The sequence below is a fragment of the Harpia harpyja genome, chromosome 1, assembly GCF_026419915.1.
Source record: "Harpia harpyja isolate bHarHar1 chromosome 1, bHarHar1 primary haplotype, whole genome shotgun sequence".
In the NCBI taxonomy this organism is placed as follows: Eukaryota; Metazoa; Chordata; class Aves; order Accipitriformes; family Accipitridae; genus Harpia; species Harpia harpyja.
Genome location: NC_068940.1, coordinates 98583144 through 98600791, shown reverse-complemented (window position 1 = coordinate 98600791; position 17648 = coordinate 98583144). Strand labels below are relative to the sequence as shown.

The following is a 17648-nucleotide window of genomic DNA, read 5'->3' as shown; positions in this document are numbered from 1 at the left end:
CTTTTATTTTAAGGACACCGTTTAATTTTTTTTTTCTCTTTTCTATTTTTTTTTCTTCTTTTTTTTTTCTGCTAAGATTAGTAAATATTTTAACAAGCAACATAATGGAAAACTCAGCTACTGAAGTATGAAATAGAAGGTTGTGAACCCCCTTGTCTGTAAATTTCAGTAGTAACTGAACTATGGAAGGGCTTCTGATGCTATCACAATAAACAGACGTAGCTTTACCAAGGTTTCTCAAGAGATTTTCACTCCCCTCTTCCCACTGACTCCTATCTCCTGGGAACTGGCTTCACAGCACTTTCTAGCACACCAACACCACTATTCTCTGACCTGAAAGGTCACTTACCAAACCTGGCTGATTTAGCTACTAGCTACCAATACCTGAGCCACATGCCCTGCAATCCAGAGGAAAGATATCACGTTTGCCTGAGGAGGGAATAAATGGTAAATGGTGTCATCTACACATGTCCCATGGAAGGATTGAGGGCTCCTGCCACCTTAGGTAACACAGGGCATGTCAGAGAAGACATGGCAACACAGTGACATGACTTTTCCATTCTCATCAGGTTGGCAACCACCAGTATAAAGCTATTGAATCCAGCCTTCTTCAACTCCTACTTCTCTTTTTCTAGACACAAAGGAAGTCTCACTCATCACAGGAAAGATGCATATTATCCATACAGTGGAGAAGAAACAGACGTTAGAGTGGTTTGCTCCATGTCACAGAGGAGGTAAGTGGCGTAGCAAGGACTACTGGGAACGTTTTAACATCAAAGTAATTTATAGTGTTGCCATTAAATTCTTTGAGCCTACCAAGCCTAAAAAAAACATTTAGACACCAAAACTGTATTTATTTCTCTTGTCTGGAAGTGCCCCTGAGAGTAACTCATCCAATAATCTATAATGAAAGTCCTGGGCACTGATGCTTCAAGTCCATGGCATTACAACAGCCTGCCTTGTCTGTCTGAGTTTGAGTCTTTTGTCCGTGTTTCAGTGTAGTCTCATATATCTTGAAGCACACGTCCCTGGTAAAGACTTAGAGAAGGAATGTATTTCAGCGCTAAGTGGATTTAATTTGGTTTGAACGCAGTCCGTGCCTTAAATTTAGTTAAATAATGATTAATTTTGTAAATGGTTGACATTTATTCAGGATTCATGAAAGCCACCAAATAACTTCTGAGCACAGAGCTACTCACCGGATTGTTTGAGAGCTGCCTGACTTCACAGCACTGTTATTGTAATCATTCTAAAGACACTGCAATTTTATTGCATTGGGCTGCAGTTTCATTTTTCTATGCTTGTTTCCTCAAAGGCTTTATTAGCCATAAAACCTTTTTAAGCTTACTTCTGTTTTGACAGCTCAGCGAATTCCCACTTTCCGTAATTTTTTCCCTCTTTTCCCACCACCAGTAAGTGTGAATTTAAACCTCTTAATACAGACAGGTTCAAGTCCAGACCAATTTGTAACACAAATGACACTTTCTAAAAATCAATGGCAGTGGTCAGGCTATGAAGGTCAGAGGAGATAACGGCATCATGGAAACACAAGAGTGATAGAGAAGTCGAGAAGGATCAAGTCTCTAGAGTTATAATGGAAGTATGACACTGTGCCAGCCTGTACTTGCATTACTTTAAACACACACTACCTCCAACTGTGTTAATAGCAACAAATTCATACAGATGCTTTGTCGCTAGCATAAGCATGGAAATAATGGCAATAATTTGTGCCATAATTGTGATGTCCTCCTTTCTGAGGCTGAAACGGACCCCACCAAAATACTCCCTAATGCTTTTTAAGCTGAATGGTAGAAACAGTGCTGGAGTCCCCTTGTCATGAACCCTGAATCTCTGATGCAAAAAATACTTGAAGATGCAAAATTGTTCTTTCATATCAAATTACTCCTTCATAAAAATAATTAATAAACGAGATTGAGGACAACTGATCATACACATTTTAATGCACTTCCAACTTTTCATTCTTTCCCTTCCTTCATATCTTCCCCCTTCCTTCAAGGCAGCTTAAAGCCCAGACCAATTTATAATGCAGATGGTTTAAATTAAAAATGACAAAGAATATCCAACAACCTACTGTTAAAGAAGCACAAAAATTTCTGTAAGAGATCCAAACTTTAAGGATTTTAAAACTGACTTTTTATAAAAATCATTCTGCACACTACTAAGAAATTAAATTTATTTGTATAGCAGATATACCAAGTCTTTAGATTGTGGCATACCTTCTTCAAACAAGTGCCAGTGGAAAACCAGAATATCTACTTGAATGAAAAATTAAAATATTTTCTCTGTTCCGATTTATTCTCTGTGTTCTGAATTAGTCCTCACTGATTTTCTCCTTAATAAATTTCATTTGCGTGAAATAAAAATGACTTAGGGTGAGATTAATATTACTTCATTCTAATTTTAAGTGGTCAGGCATTTACATTGTGTACAAGTTATCCGAGTTAAGAAATTCCAAAAAAATTTCACGTGTGAAAATTAAATGATGGCATTTTTATATCTGAGCTTCCCAGGATTGGGCAGAACAGCACTGATGAAAAAGTACTGGTAGATAATAGACTGCATTATGATTCAGTTTGCTGCATTCCCGGGAATCCTGATCTTTGGCTTTCTCCTTCTCACTCATTTCAAAAGCTTAAAATTCACTCTTTTATAATGAACTACATGGTAATTACCCGAAAAACACTGTGATACACTAAAAGTATTGACCATATGGTATTGTGAGATATTGCAGCATCTCAGGGTTTTAACGACTACCACTGTTTATAAAAACAGAGCACAGCTCACAGCCCCATCCCTAGTTTGCAGATACGTAACGTGCAGCCTCAGCGGTTAAAGGTCTATAGCCTGGAGACAGTAACCCCAAACTGCTCACACAGAGGTTGTGGAGTACCTGCACCAGCCACTCTCCCGAAAAAAGCCAGCACATGATACCTGAACAAGGGCTGCTAACGTGGCACAGAAGGTGTGGAAAGACAGAAAGGGGAGTGCCTGGGAATGTCTGTTCTGGGAAAGGAGGGGCCGACAGCCATGTATGTGCAGCTAAGTGGAGAGATACAAATGGGAGCCAGTCCTTGTGGCACTACTGGGGACTCCAAGCGCACTCCTACAATTACCCATTGCCTTTCATCAACTCAAGGGACCAGAGTGATTCCTTACCATTAATGTTGCTAGTGAGACAGATCGACTGGTCACCAGCTACATCAATTCAAAATTTTTCTCTGGATGTTCCTCTAGAGGTAAAAAAGCACATCTGGTCCTGATGGAAAGCAGGGGAAAACATTTGGGGAAGTGAAGCCCTAAGAGGAGGGAAAGATGGACCCTTGGAAGGACTTTTCTCTTGTAAAGTGATCTACATTAGCAGGTGAAAGTCATGTTCAGGGATAAAATATTTCAACAGATTTTGGAAGCACAAAAGCTAAGGGCAACAGAAGTAGAACAGACTATCATCATATCTCTGCATATACAACAGATGAGAAATTCAAAATATTCAAAGCTGAACTCTCATATTGAAAAAAACCACACCAGTATTTATTGCTCTCTATGGTAAAACTACAGTAACTGCTGTTTTTCTGTTATTTTCTTGTGCATGAATAAGAAGCATGAAGTATCATTTTCCTATGGGAATATATAATGTCAGAATTTAGGCAGTGGAGCAGTAGTGTGAGGGATACGATCGCTCTCACTTTCTAAGTATCACAAGGAAACTGGAGGATTAGAGAGGGGAAAAATGTTTTTTATGTCTAGAAAACTCTAGGCAGTGTGAATAATTACAAGTGAAGAGTTAGCCAAGGAAGATTCTAGATTTACATCTCCACCAGTAATGGTACTAAGACAGAGTGACAGAATTGTCTCCACTGGATAAATTCATAGGCAAGTATTTTCCACCTGTATTATTTAGGTAGGGGGTCAAGCTATGTTATCAGAAGCAAAACTTTTGGCTTTAAAATCAATGATGGACGTTTATGGAATTCATTTATACAAGGGTAGAGACTGCTAGGAAAAGTGACAAAGTGGGGGATAAAAATTTTACATTTAACTTTTTTTTTTTAATGTAAGCAATGCTGTCCCTTGCTGATTTTAACAGACTTTAGTAGCATGAGCTTTTCTGTTTTATGTATGTTTATAATTTTTAGTTTTTAAAGCCAGTTGTAGAAGTGAAGAATATGCACAGATCTTTTTCCCTTGATAAAGTGCACTTGCAGGTAGAATAACAATTTCAAAGAGGACATTGAGATATGCAGAGAAGGTCAAATCAGTGTTTCTGTTTGTATATATGTATTAAAGGACAAGAACATTTTGTTATTATTTTCTAAAGAATAGCTGAAAAGCCTCGTGCAACAAAAGCTCAGCTTCCAAGAAACATCAAGACAACAAAGAACAATAAAACCTATCAGCCCTGTTTCATCGCTGTAGATATTGTGATTCATTGTCTCCTATTTATTTTAAATTTCATTTTTAAATGCAATTAAAATGCGCCAAATATTTTCACCTGGTAGGGGAAACAAATAATGAAGATTATAAAAATACAATTCTTTAATGACTTGCCTAGAAGAGCAGAAAACTTGGGGAATAAACCAAGGGTTCTGTACAACCCAGCTTCAGGGTCCTAACCTGAACACCATCCTGCGGAAAGTAATCATTATATGCAAAGCAGTATCATTTATCACCTTTGTAAAGGTGAAGAAATAATATCAAGCATTTGGAATTAACCTAACCCTTCAGCACATTAAATGGTCAGACTAACAATATTCCATAGCAATTTTATACTATGAACACAAGATCTGTTTTCAGCTTTTTCACAGCATCTGAGCAGAATACCAGCTACTTCAAATTAGATGCATAGAAATGCATGTATGATCCAATTAAGCTAACGTGTTGTGAACAGATTTACAGCCTATATAATTTTACATAGACAGTCTGGAATTGAGAGTTAACATATGACAAAGCAGAAAATATCCAGGAATTGACTAATACAACAATGCCAGAAGTTGGCTCACAAGCTAACAGAGCTGCCGTGAGCTGTCTGAGATCCTGTATTTATATGAAGAACTTCAAGCACATGCTTTCTGATAAATCACAAAACAGGACAGGTTCCTCTGCATTGGGTGTCGAAGCATGGCTTCAGAAAAGCACAACTTGACTTTGAAGCTCAAAAGACTGGGATAAGCAGTGAAAAGAGATGAACTTTGTACTCTCAAATTAGGATTTTTCTTAGTGCATTTAAGTCTAACTACTCAATCTCACATTTAAGAAATTGCACACCAGCTTGACTATTTAAACTGCTGAGCATGCAGCAGCTTGCATTTAGTTTTACTGGAGGTGGGAAGAACTACATGTTCTGGAAATTCAGGCTTTGGGTTTCCTCATGAGAGACTCAGGAGGCTAAACACTGTTTAAATATTTTGACTGTGGGATGTTGGCCCTCAGAGCATATCCTGCCAGACAAATGGGAGTGTTGGCATTTTTTCCAACCCAAAAAGAAGTTTTCCATATTTGAAGAACTAGAATTTCAGAAAATAGGAAAAGTTCTTCTGTCCAAAGGCAAAGAATTCGCTGATTTGAGAGCTCCCACTGATGTATCCCCACTATAACGGAGAAGTATTTTATAACTATGGCCAAAGTAGCATACAAATAAAAATAACATCCTGTAGGTAACTTTGTTTCATAAGATTACTTTAGAATTTCAGAGCTAAAATTAGTAGAAACAGTTGAAAGCAGTTACACTGAGAAAGAAACAAAACTCTTTCACACAAATCCTACAGTGGTAGAATACCAATTTTTTGAAGAAGAAAAAAGTAAACAAAGTAAATCACCCAATTTGATTGGTTTCTCAGCATAATAAAGTGCTGAAGCAGCACAGTGGAGGATTTGCTGGACAATTTTCTACACTGAAACTGTCAATTCATTCCACAGCTTAGCACTGATGGATATTATGGATTGGTATGGATTGCACTGCTCCAACCATCTGAAAGGTCACTCAACAAACACAGCAGGAGTGACCTATTGTTCTTGCCATTGACAATCAGACTGCCGTTTTGACAAGTCTTTAAACTATCACAAATCTTTTCTTCAAGTATTACATCGAAATGTTTATCTTTGCTTTGTGGCACAATTAAAAGCTGGCATCTTAGGAGTTCACTGGAGCAGTCTTAATATCTCCTTTGGATCACACTTGCAAAGCCATGGAAGCCTGAGAATCTAATAGTGAATGGATCACCCCTGACATCTGTCAACTATACCACTGAGTATAATGTTTTCAGTTCCATTTTCAGATCAGAAGGTGAAAAGAACCCAAGCTATTATCCCCAGTGTACAAATATGTTGGACTACTTCCCTTTCTCACCAAAAGACCACTGTTTCAGCTGAAAAATGAAGCTTCACTGCTCCAAAAAATCATGGCCAATAAAAAGTGATGGGTTGAAACTATGACCTATTACTTTATGGAGGAAGAAGAAAACCATACAAAGATGTAGTATCGAAAAATAAGTAACTCTTGTGTTCTATTTTGGCATTTCATTTTGTGTGCACAAGTTAAGTGTGGATTAAAAAACCCCACCTAAATCATAATTTTAGGTTTATAATCTTAAATGGGATAATTGCTGCAAGAAGGATACTTCACAAATGAATTTGTCTAACACTCAGCCTGTCAGAAAGATATATTTCATGCCTACCTTTAGCTCCAACTTCCTCTTTATTTAAAATAAAGAACTTTAAAAAAGCATAAAGATCTAAACACAAAGTCATAGAATCACTTAGGTTGGAAAAGATCTTCAAGACCATCGAGTTCAACCGTAAAATATCAAAGATCGGTTGTGAAATCAATTTCCTGAGTACTGACAGACTACAATCACCTCTCAAACAGGAGTGATTTTAGACTGACATAGATTAAAGATCTGACTAGGAATAGTTCCAGCCCCTTTACTTCATTGTATGAATATAACATGCATGTACAGTTATGTATAAATGTGTAGCATACACCTAACCCATTTATTAATACTATTTATTTAACGCAAACAGCCAGTAAGATTTTTCGGTACAAAGGACGCTTTGTACCAGTAACAGGACGCTTACTAAAGAAATGTACCTTAAAAGGACATTAAAATTTCTCTTCTGTGCAGTGATAATTAACAAACATCCCTTTCTCTATCCTCTCTCCCCCAAGAAAAAATACAATTACAGCAACATTCATGAAAACTCCTTACTGAAACTCTCAGCTACACTGATCCAATTGCTCTCTAAGGCCACTTTATGTACTAAATAATGGTTGTGGGAAATACTAGTATGTAACAGATCCTTCAACTGCTGTAGAAAGCTTTTCACTGTTCCTGCAGAGTGGACAAGTCCATTTTTAGCATGTGGAATTTCTTGAACAGGTTTTGTTATTCTTATAAAATTCCAGAACATATAAATTTTGTTTTGCAAAATACAGGCTTTTCATTTTGCTCTTACATTTCAGATAGACCTATTCAAACCAAACAAGTTTAACAACAACAATAACAACAAAAATTAAACCAGTATATTTTGGAGTTGAAATGCTGAGGAGGACGAAATCACTGAACCAAAATCCGTTTGCTGCAGATTGAATGCAACGTAATCCTGGTACAAACGGAATTTTTCTTTAGTTCAACTCAATCAGCTAATTCTCTTTAATAATCAATTCATTCTAGATTAGGAACAGAAAAAAAGCATGAAAGCTTATTCTTTTTTCTCTATGACTTTGGAGAAGATGACATCTAGTTGTACTCAAACTGCTAAGAATGTAGTGAGGAGTTACCAGTTAAGTTTTCAGAATACAGATAGTACATGCTTTGTGTAATGAGCTGGTTACCATTAAAAACTAAAATTACTTTGATAAACTTATATTTTTTAATTCAAACCATTTGAAGTAGTTTCATCTAACTCATTGCGAATTTTTTCTCATCGTTTCTGAGCATTTCTAACAGCATCCCAATGTTTAGCTAAAAGCATCTTGCCCAAAAGTTACTAAAGTTGTAATAATCTAGTATATAAGAAAAGTATTTTTTGCCCTTCTGGTATCAAAAATGGTAAAGCTGAACAAATCTATGCTAAATTATATTTGTGTATATGGAGTCCTCTAGGACCAAGAACCTTTGGACAAAAGACCTTCTTCAGCAAGTTTCATTGAAGAATAATAGACATAATTTGGGGAAAAACCCATCAGTGGGGACTAGCTAGGAAGAAAACCAGATAAGATGACACAGTGAAGAATCTACATGCTGTGAAGACTGAAAGTCAGAACATCTCCCATTACACAGACCTGTGAAAGCTCTAAGCTCTTAGAGAATTTGACCCGAATAAGTCTGGATGGTCAAGTGAGATGGTGTCATTAAGGCACTGTTGGATGTAAAAGTGCCTTCCAGACTGATGTGAGTTAAAATGCCTGGGGGAAGTAGCGCTTAGCTGCGGAAAAACTAGCTTCTATTGCTTCACATAGCATTCATAGGCAGGAACCAAGAGGTGTGGTTAAACTAGGGTATCCCATCAATTTCTGGTAGACTGGATTCAAAAACACAGAAGGAGACTCCTGAGTGCCCCCTTGGCAAAATCAAATAGGAATGTAACCTACCTGAAGGACTAAGGCATGACCTAGACAAAAAACTGTAAGAATACTCTAATAACTGGCTTTCTCCTGGAGCAGGTTCTTGAGAATAGTGAGCCTGCTACAGGAACGACTCAACAAAAATGAACATTACAGGAGAACAACTGAAAAGGGTAATGGCAAAAGCAGTTTAAAACTGGTTAATTAAATCCAAAGCACTTGGTCATTAAATAATGATTAACAGTGGTTATTGACACACAGACAAGTTAACAGAAGTATGAGGACCTCAAATCATTTGGGACTTTCCTTAAAGCAAGTATTCCAAATCTCCCAAAAGGTCTTTTCTAAACTCTAGAGCTGAGTATCTTTAGAAAGTGAATAAAATTTAACACTAAAATGGCAAAAATAAAACTCAGGATGGGACACGATAGCAGTGCAAGGATCTGTTAACATAACTCTCATCCCCACTATGTCCTCACAAGGTGAGCCCTTTCCTTCAGCACCTCTCATTCCAGTAACTAAGCAACTTCTATTTTCTGCAGGGTAATCTGAGTCCTTATGAAATATATTCCTTCCATTATCTCTGAGGAGCGCGTGTTTGTTCCCTACTTTTTGAGAAGTCTCTGTCTCTGATGTTTGCAGGCTGCTGAGCCTCAGTTTTCACTCTCCTCTCTTCTGCCTGTCCCTCCACGCACCGTATAAAATCTCTTCCCCCCACATGGCATCCTTTCTTCGTGCTCCCATCTTTCTCAACTGTAGGCCCTGGGAAAAGGTGAACAAGAAGCTGTCTCTGATACCCAGCCACATGCATTTCAAAGCAACAGGGTGGTAAAACCAAGAATCCTCCACAATCCTATTGCCTTCAATCCCATTAATAAATTTGAGACAGTCAAAAGAATCAATCCATGCTACAGAAGTTTGTGTCTCAGTTTCTCTATAATGCTGGGCAGAGGTTTGTAAGCCCATCCTACAAATTCCTAATTTCTCACAGAAGATGAGTTGGGATCGCTAACCAAACATAATATCGTTCTCACAGGGGGGAAAGGATGTAAAAGTGCCCACATCATTCTAAAGTCCCAAATGTTCCTGTAATAAACTGTGTACCACTAGGAGAAAAAAAGCTGTCTTTTGAAAGTATTGTATTAAATGTCAACTTCATTAGTGACATGACCTGAAATCATTAGGTCTTCCTTTCTAAACTAGCTGCATATGTGATGGTTGGATTCCTATATGTGTTATTTTCAGATCAAAATGAAACCACAGAGAAAATATTGTGCTTTATTATTATGTGTCATTTTTTGAAAGAATGACTCAAGCATTGATATTTAGGCTACTTTCAAGTCAAATATTTAAAGCCCACATCCTAACCATAAGCACACTTACTGACATATTGGAAGGTCACTGGAACATGAGAAGATAGAGAGAGGTCTAAGCAAGAGACCTACAAACTAAATATCTTCCACATTGGAGGAAAGGCAACTGTAAGAAAATGGAACTGTTTTCTTGTATTTTCATCAAAGTACCGAACAGGTTCCAAACAGTTTCAGATGTATTAAAAAACAGGCCTGTGGCATTTTCCTCTTGTACATTCATATTTCATTAGGTGCAATGACTTTATCTTTTCTCCAGCTAAAAATGCCATTCAAATTGGCTGCTATACTTACTCTTTCACTGTCACAATATAGCCGTATTCTTTCTCCTCCGAAGACTTCACTTCAAGTTGCAAGCCTTGTCCCATACTTTTCTGAGGCTCTTTGTAGGAGTTTCCATCCTGCATTAAAGTGTTCTTAATCCAGTAGTGGATCTCACTCGGGTCTTTGGAGTCAGAGTCACTATTCTTTGCAGCTGTCAGTTCCCTTGAGAAAGTCTCACTTTTTACATTTTCCACACCAGCATTTATTTCTTCTGAGGAAGAAGAGTCAGTGCCTTCCGATTTCTTGGTTTCTGTCTTAGTAGATTTTTCAGGTATAAGGTCTTTAGGCATATTTTGAGGTAATGCATTCTCATTCAAGAAGTTAACTAGTTTTGCAGTGTTCTCCTGTATTAAAAGAATATTACTATTTTTAAAATTAAACACAGGAATGTTATACTGAACCAAACTCGGACATAATCTTTCAAACTCATATTGATATGGTAGAGTCTATTCATACAAAAGTTGCATGGTAATTTTCTTAATTTCTATATGCTGCCAGACTATGTAAGAACATAATGTTTATTCAGTAATAATAAAAGAGCATTAAATTATGCCACTGTATTTTTCAACAGTTTTAATAAGGGCAAAGAAATTCTATAGTTAACAGTTACATTCTTCTTCAAATATCACAGAATCCAGATAGCCTTTTCTCTGTCTTGAACAGCTAGAAAAAAATGCTGGTGGTATTTTCATAGTGTTCATTTTCATGTGTCTGTGTGTTTAAGTATTGATGAGAATAAAAGTTTGTTATCAAGTAAGTTAATGAAAAGGAGAAATAATAGAAATATCCATCAATATGCCTAAGTGTTAGGACTGGAAACATGCATACCTCTTGGTTCTCACGAGTCATAACACCGGAAAGGGAACAGATATTATGTGACAAATTATATTTCACTTATACATCTCTAGAAATTGTGACAAACTGTTTGTGAGTGAGCCACTAAGCTAAACATATGATCACAGAAAAAAATCTGTCTAATAAACCGAAACAATAAGCAAGTGAGCAAAAGTAAAAACACATGCCTGGCACAATTCATTAGTTAGTTTCATTATAAAAGTTTATTGCAGCCAAGCATTTGGGAGGAAATGATGGCTAATGGGCATTTTGCACTCTGTGTCACAATATATTTTTTTCTATCACATCCCCCATTCAAACTGTCACTAAGAAACCTATACATGGAGTCCTCTCTAAGTCTACTGTGAATGTAGCACTTCATTCCTTGAAGAATTTCGTGTGTGTGGTTAAAGCTCCTGCCACATTGTCCACTTGTGTGTTTTCCTTGCTTGGTAGAAGGGCAGCTACTAAAGAGATTTTACTGTGAACACAAGAGGCTTTGCCCATTTATGAATCTTAGCTGTTAGCTTTTGATGGAGTATATAGTAGGAGAAGTTTCACGGCTGTTTTTAAGAATATTTCTTCGAGATTTTTCTGTTCCATGCAACCCAGAAAAAGAAAGATGAATATACCCCCCAAATGGCTGAATATTGGACATAAGTCTATAGGATATGATTCAAAGCTCATGAGGAATATTGTAAAAGTAATCTGGATTAAAATCCCAAATTTGGTGTTACCACCTAGGCTATGAGATGTAATGCCTAGAGCTTTTGAAATACCTCTGACATTCAACGATTTGGAAGAATTAATGGTAAAGTGAAAAAGTGAAGAATGACAGATCCCATGAAAGGAGAGGGAATTTTGAACCCTCCCACAAACACATGCCCTCAGAGTAAATATGTTTACTCATCTGCTTCTGAAAAACAGAGACATTTTCTGAGCAAGGATGCTTATGTTCCCCAGAACTAAAAGCCAAAGGACAGGTCAAAGAAGAAGGGTGTTTTTGAGAACACCTCAATACTCAAAATTTACTAACCTGAGGAAAAGCCTGAATTTGTCTGAACTTTGGGATCTGTTATGAATTCTGTCTATTCATGAATGATAGAAAGGCAAAACAGGACTTGATTGTGTTTTTTTGAACTCCAAAACTCATTTTGGTTAAGGTTTAAATAAACGTTCATTTAATATTTCAAAGCATCAACAACAATATGCCTCTGCTGTGATATTGAATTATATCCACACAAAATGCAAAACAAGTCTTATATTTCAGAAGTGTGGTTTTGACCTTCACTGCATATAAACCTGATATTCTGAGATGGAATACTTGTTTTTTTAAAATACTGGTACTCTACCTCTTTATCAATTCTGGCACTGGCTTCACGCACTCCATTGTCTGTAGGATATGAAAAGCACAAATACGTAGTTATGAAGGGAAAACATCATATATGAAATAAACACTGCTTATAGGCTGCTTTGTAGTGGTGGCCTTTTCAGGCAATTTAAACATTAAGACATCAAAGCTGAAAGGGCAGAGTAAAGAGCACTGTATAATTCAGTATTGTTATTCTAAGCCCACTTCGATAGCAAATTAATGCAAGATCAATAGGCAGAGTACATCAAGAGCCAATGTAATAGTGTTATTTTGCTAATTAAGTGTCCAATCTTCATATCAGTTTATCAATATCTAAGAAAAAAAGCAATAAAATGGCTCTAGCTAGCTGAATGGACATTTACGTTAAAGAAAAACGAAACATATGCATGCCTCATATGCATTTTGGTGGAAGATGACTTATTTCAATAGATATTGTCTACCAAAACCATGTTACAGTTTAACTACAGTGATGATATGCAGTCACATCATTAACCTCAGTCAAATAATGCTGGCTTTTTGGTTTATGAACTGAGTCTTATTCATTTCTCCCAGCATGATTCAAGACAAACCCTCAAGTCTGCTCATTTTAATCTACAAAAAGAATTGGCAATTAAAATAACCAGAGTATCCCTATCTAGTAAGGATTTCAGTATATCACCATGAAAAAAGACAGTAAGTTAAAATCATTGTTTATGACTTCTAGCACATTGTGCTGGTTTTGGCTGGGGTAGAGTTAATTTTCTTTATAGTAGCTAGTATGGGACTGTGTTTTGGATTTGTGCTGAAAACAGTGTTGATAACACAGGGATGTTTTAGTTATCGCTGAGCAGTGCTTACACAGAGCCAAGGCCTTCTCTGCTTCTCACCCCACCCCACCAGTGAGCAGGCTGGGGGGGCACAAGGAGTTGGGAGGGGACACAGCTGGGACAGCTGACCCCCACTGACCCAAGGGATATCCCAGACCATAGGACGTCATGCTCAGTATATAAAGCTGGGGGAAGAAGGAGTAAGTGGGGGGACATTCGGAGTGATGGCGTTTGTCTTCCCAAGTCACCGTTAGGCGTGATGGAGCCCTGCTGTCCTGGAGATGGCTGAACACCTGCCTGCCCATGGGAAGAGGTCAATGAATTCCTTGTTTCGCTTTGCTTGCATAAGTGGCTTTTGCTTGACTTATTAGACTGTCTTTATCTCAACCCATGAGTTTTCTCACTTTTACCCTTCCAATTCTCTCCCCCATCCCACCGGGGGGGAGTGAGCGAGCAACTGTGTGGGGCTGAGCTGCCGGCTGGGGTCAAACCACGACACATATGTTTTCAGTGTCCTAGATATCATAACATTCCTAAAATAGAGAATGGGTGAGTGGTAACTTATGTCTTACTGTGGTATCAACTCCTTAATGGCAATTACTGCAGCTCCTGAATCTGCATCACCAGGAAAACGTGCCCAGACAGAAGCAAATAACCATAACAACTCTTTTATTTCCCTAAGCAGGAAAGGGAAAGTTTTCTACCTGTACCTAAGACTTTCTTCTGCAAGTAATTGTGGTACATTGAAGAATGATTATCTGTAAAACATAAGTTTTATCCCCACATATCTTGAAAAACATTCTTGGAATATAATAATTTTTCTATATCATTTTGCTTAAACATCTCATTTTCTTTCAAGAAAGGGAAATTAGACCACACATAAAGCAATTAGTATTTTAATATAATTGGGTATGTAGGTTTATCTTGTTTGTGAAGCTGGAAGGCCAAGGGTTCACAAACATACATTTTTGGTAAATAAAGTACCTCTTGTAAAAAGAAACCAACAAAGCTAAAATTCTGCAGCCTTCAGGGAAAAATACAGAAATTTTTCTCTTGTCTTCTTTAAAACTGATTTTTAAAAGTCTAGCACTAATGTGAAACAATAAAGGAAAATTAGGGTAGCTATCTTTTGATGTACGTAACTATTAGAATTAATACCTGGTATATTAACACTGTTTTCCATTAATTCATTCTGAACCTCTGCCCTTCCTTGAGCATCTCCTTTCTTTATTTGTGCTTCTGTTTTGTCGTCTTTAGTTTTTCCAGCACCCTCTTCTGTTTCTTCCTGAATGCCAACGGTTTGAATTGCATTGGCGATAGTATCAGCAATCTCATCCAGTTCTGTTGAGCTGAGATTCTCCACATTCACTTGGTGTTTCTCTAGGTCCTTCAATACATCTTTAATAAGTGCCTCTGGATCACAAAACAACAGAAGCACAAGATTTAGCTGCATACATGAAGCATGTGTGCTTGTATCAGTAAGTATCTTTCATTTTTCCTAAAAGATATCTTTTCCTTCATGGAGAGTGTTTTCCAAAAGAGTGCATACACAGTCATGCTGCCATCTTTAGAGAAAACACAGTAATATAAATGGATGTTAGAGTTTATAACAAGACGGCGCAAACAACACTACTGTTTATTAGAGATCAGGTTTCTTTGGTGATTTGTTTTTTGCAAGGTAAATAGCTATATAAAGCTATGGAAAAAAAAAAAAAGATATTTTGTCTTTCAAAAGGCTCCTCTTCAGTCAGAAGTGGATATGGATATATGTCCATTACATACATGGATATGTAATGAACAAACCTTCTAAATTGTATTGATTTCTCTCGGAAAATATGTATTTTGTCAAAAGTGAACTTTACTGTTTTGGTTTGTCAGCTGTGAATGTTTTGCCAGTCACATTGAGGAAAGAAATGTTAAGATGACGTTCCAGGCCAGGAAAAGCAAATGGACTTACTTTTAGGGAAAACAAAACAAAACAAAAAAAACACCACAAAAAAGCCAAAACCAAAACAACAAAACAAACTTGATGTGAAAAAAGTTTTGAAGATGAGGAAATTCAAGGACAATGGATATTAAAGGTGAGTTAGATAATGTAGCATAACAGCTCTTCAGGGAAGGTACTTTTCTGACTGCATGTATCCTTCAGTACCATTCTGTGTAACTCTGAAAAACTTGGCCTAACGTCCCTTGGAGGACGAGATGCTAAATGTAGGGCTTAGTCTAGCATACCAAAACCATTTTCAATCATGCCTCTGTTCTGCTTATTCATGCTGATCAGGAATTTAGCATACATATGCATATGCATGCAAGCAAGAAAACTCTTTTACATAGGTAGTATTGTGTAAGAAAGAGGAAGATATGGACTGCTTTCAAATCTCTGTTGAATGTATGGATTTATATATAAGCAGTTTGAAGGCAACATCCAATCTTTTTTCTTATGGTAACATTCTCCCTGTTAAGCCCTGTGGCTGGACATGTTCATTATCATCTGTAAACAAGACTTTGGGACCATGCTGTGAGCTTTCAGGCTACATGAAAGTGAATTAAAAAGTAGGTGCACAAAGGGGAAAACACTACCAGAAAAGGGGCTAAAAAGAAGGTTTTGCTTTTCACAGCAAAGGAGGAAGGAGTAGTTAGAGACTAGGAAAGAAGAAGAAGATGTAGTTAGAGACTCTTCTGCTCCAGGGAAGAGGCAGCAGAACACTTGTGATTTTGCAGGGAGACAAGAATCAAGGGTTATTTGTCATTGGGAAAAAGAGGCCAAGACCTTGGACACGTCTGTCATTCTTTGGACCCCACAGTGTTAGCTGAAGAGGTTAGAACCTGCAGCTGACCATCAGTTTCTCAATGCCATTTCAAGGCAGAGATTAATTTCCTCTGACCTGACCCATAATTCATCAGCTAAACTAACGCTGTTTTCCCTAAACTAATTAGTCAATATAAACCAAGATAACTTAAGCAGCTTAAATAGTAGGTTTACTGTGAGTCAGAGGGGTTCGGCACATGGGGAAGGTGGTACTTTGATGTACTTGCTTTTCCAGGTTAAAAGGATACATCTTTCCAATAATGCCCCGTGATGATGTTACAAAATTCTACTGATTTCATTATAATATTCAGCTGAGGTTGTATGCTGTGAACTTCTGAAATTTTCTTAAACATAGTTTTAAACACACTTAAGTGCTAGTATCAATAAAAAAGATAAGTTAAATCTATGATGCTGCTTCAAACTATGGCAGCCAACAAAGATTATGGTACCATACTGAAATAGCAGAGTGCTTTCTACAGGAAAGAAAGTGTTCAGTAATGAGAGTCTAAGACTTAATCTCATGATCTATGCTAAACTCTCTGACCGAGATATTTGGAGGCAGCAAAATTAGGACTGAAGTTTGATGGAAGCTGAGTAACACTTCACAGAAATCTTTGAATACTTTCCTTTCCGCATTTCATTGTATTGTATCCATCCCCTGTCATGAATTTAATAATATAGTAAAAATATAATGACCAAATGCTTTTGTTTAGGAAGGTAATCTACAGGAGCAAATTGATCCAAACTGCAATAAAGTTTTCACTAGACTTGATCAAACTGAGTTCAAGAAACTTTTTCAAGAAACACAACAGCTACCAGGAAGGTGGCCATTTGGAGAAGATGTTACACATAGCAGCAATGCAGGAAATTAATCTGTAGGAAATACCAGCACTGCCAGATTACTGGAAAAGCCTTGTGTCTGCATAGGTATAATTTCTGTTCTTATGTTTTATAGAACTATTGGGCAGTAACCTGACAGAAAAACCTGAATTATTGAAGCAGAGCTAATAAAGTCAGCAAAGAAAAGGCAGAATATATGTCAGTTCCAAATCAAAACTAAAACTTTTCAACTAAATGCATAAAGACACATTGCAAGGCACACCACAGTAGGAAAAAGTGTTCTTGGAACACTGTTTGATTACCTGACATCAGTGCGCCTACAAAAAAATGAAAACTGTGATGACTTCAGTGACTTTTTTTTCCAAGAGTGTTTGCCATTTATCCACTGATGTGAATAACCCATGATGTGTAGCAGCTAACAATCTATGAATGAGATTTTGAAGGGTTTTGCAACCGTCTGGAATAATATTTACAAATGTTCATAATTATTTTTAGTGCAGACCAAGAATCCACCTCTGTATTTCTAAACCCCTTGTAAATGTGGAATGGTCTTAGAAAACATCTCTGTCAAGAATGAAAGGCTTCTAAGTCACACTAACATCATTCATTAATATTTAATTTTAGGCAAAAGAAGAGAGAACATGCCCAAAACAGCCAGCTGATTAGAGCCTTGAACATGAGTTTCCCACAATCCAGGTTACATTTCCTATTA

At 37.1% G+C, this 17648-nt stretch overlaps 1 protein-coding gene across 2 annotated transcripts in view; it reads right to left on the bottom strand.

Moving 5' to 3' along the window:
* Positions 1–17648, bottom strand: part of PTPRN2 (protein tyrosine phosphatase receptor type N2) — a 672845-nt gene that overhangs the window by 391341 nt on the left and 263856 nt on the right. For both annotated transcript variants that reach the window (XM_052806687.1, XM_052806693.1), the window contains exons 7-9: positions 14446–14700; positions 12462–12502; positions 10246–10619 (exon numbers count right to left, since the gene is read on the bottom strand). In XM_052806687.1, the coding sequence (XP_052662647.1) occupies positions 10246–10619; positions 12462–12502; positions 14446–14700 (670 nt within the window). The remainder of the gene's footprint in view (positions 1–10245; positions 10620–12461; positions 12503–14445; positions 14701–17648) is intronic.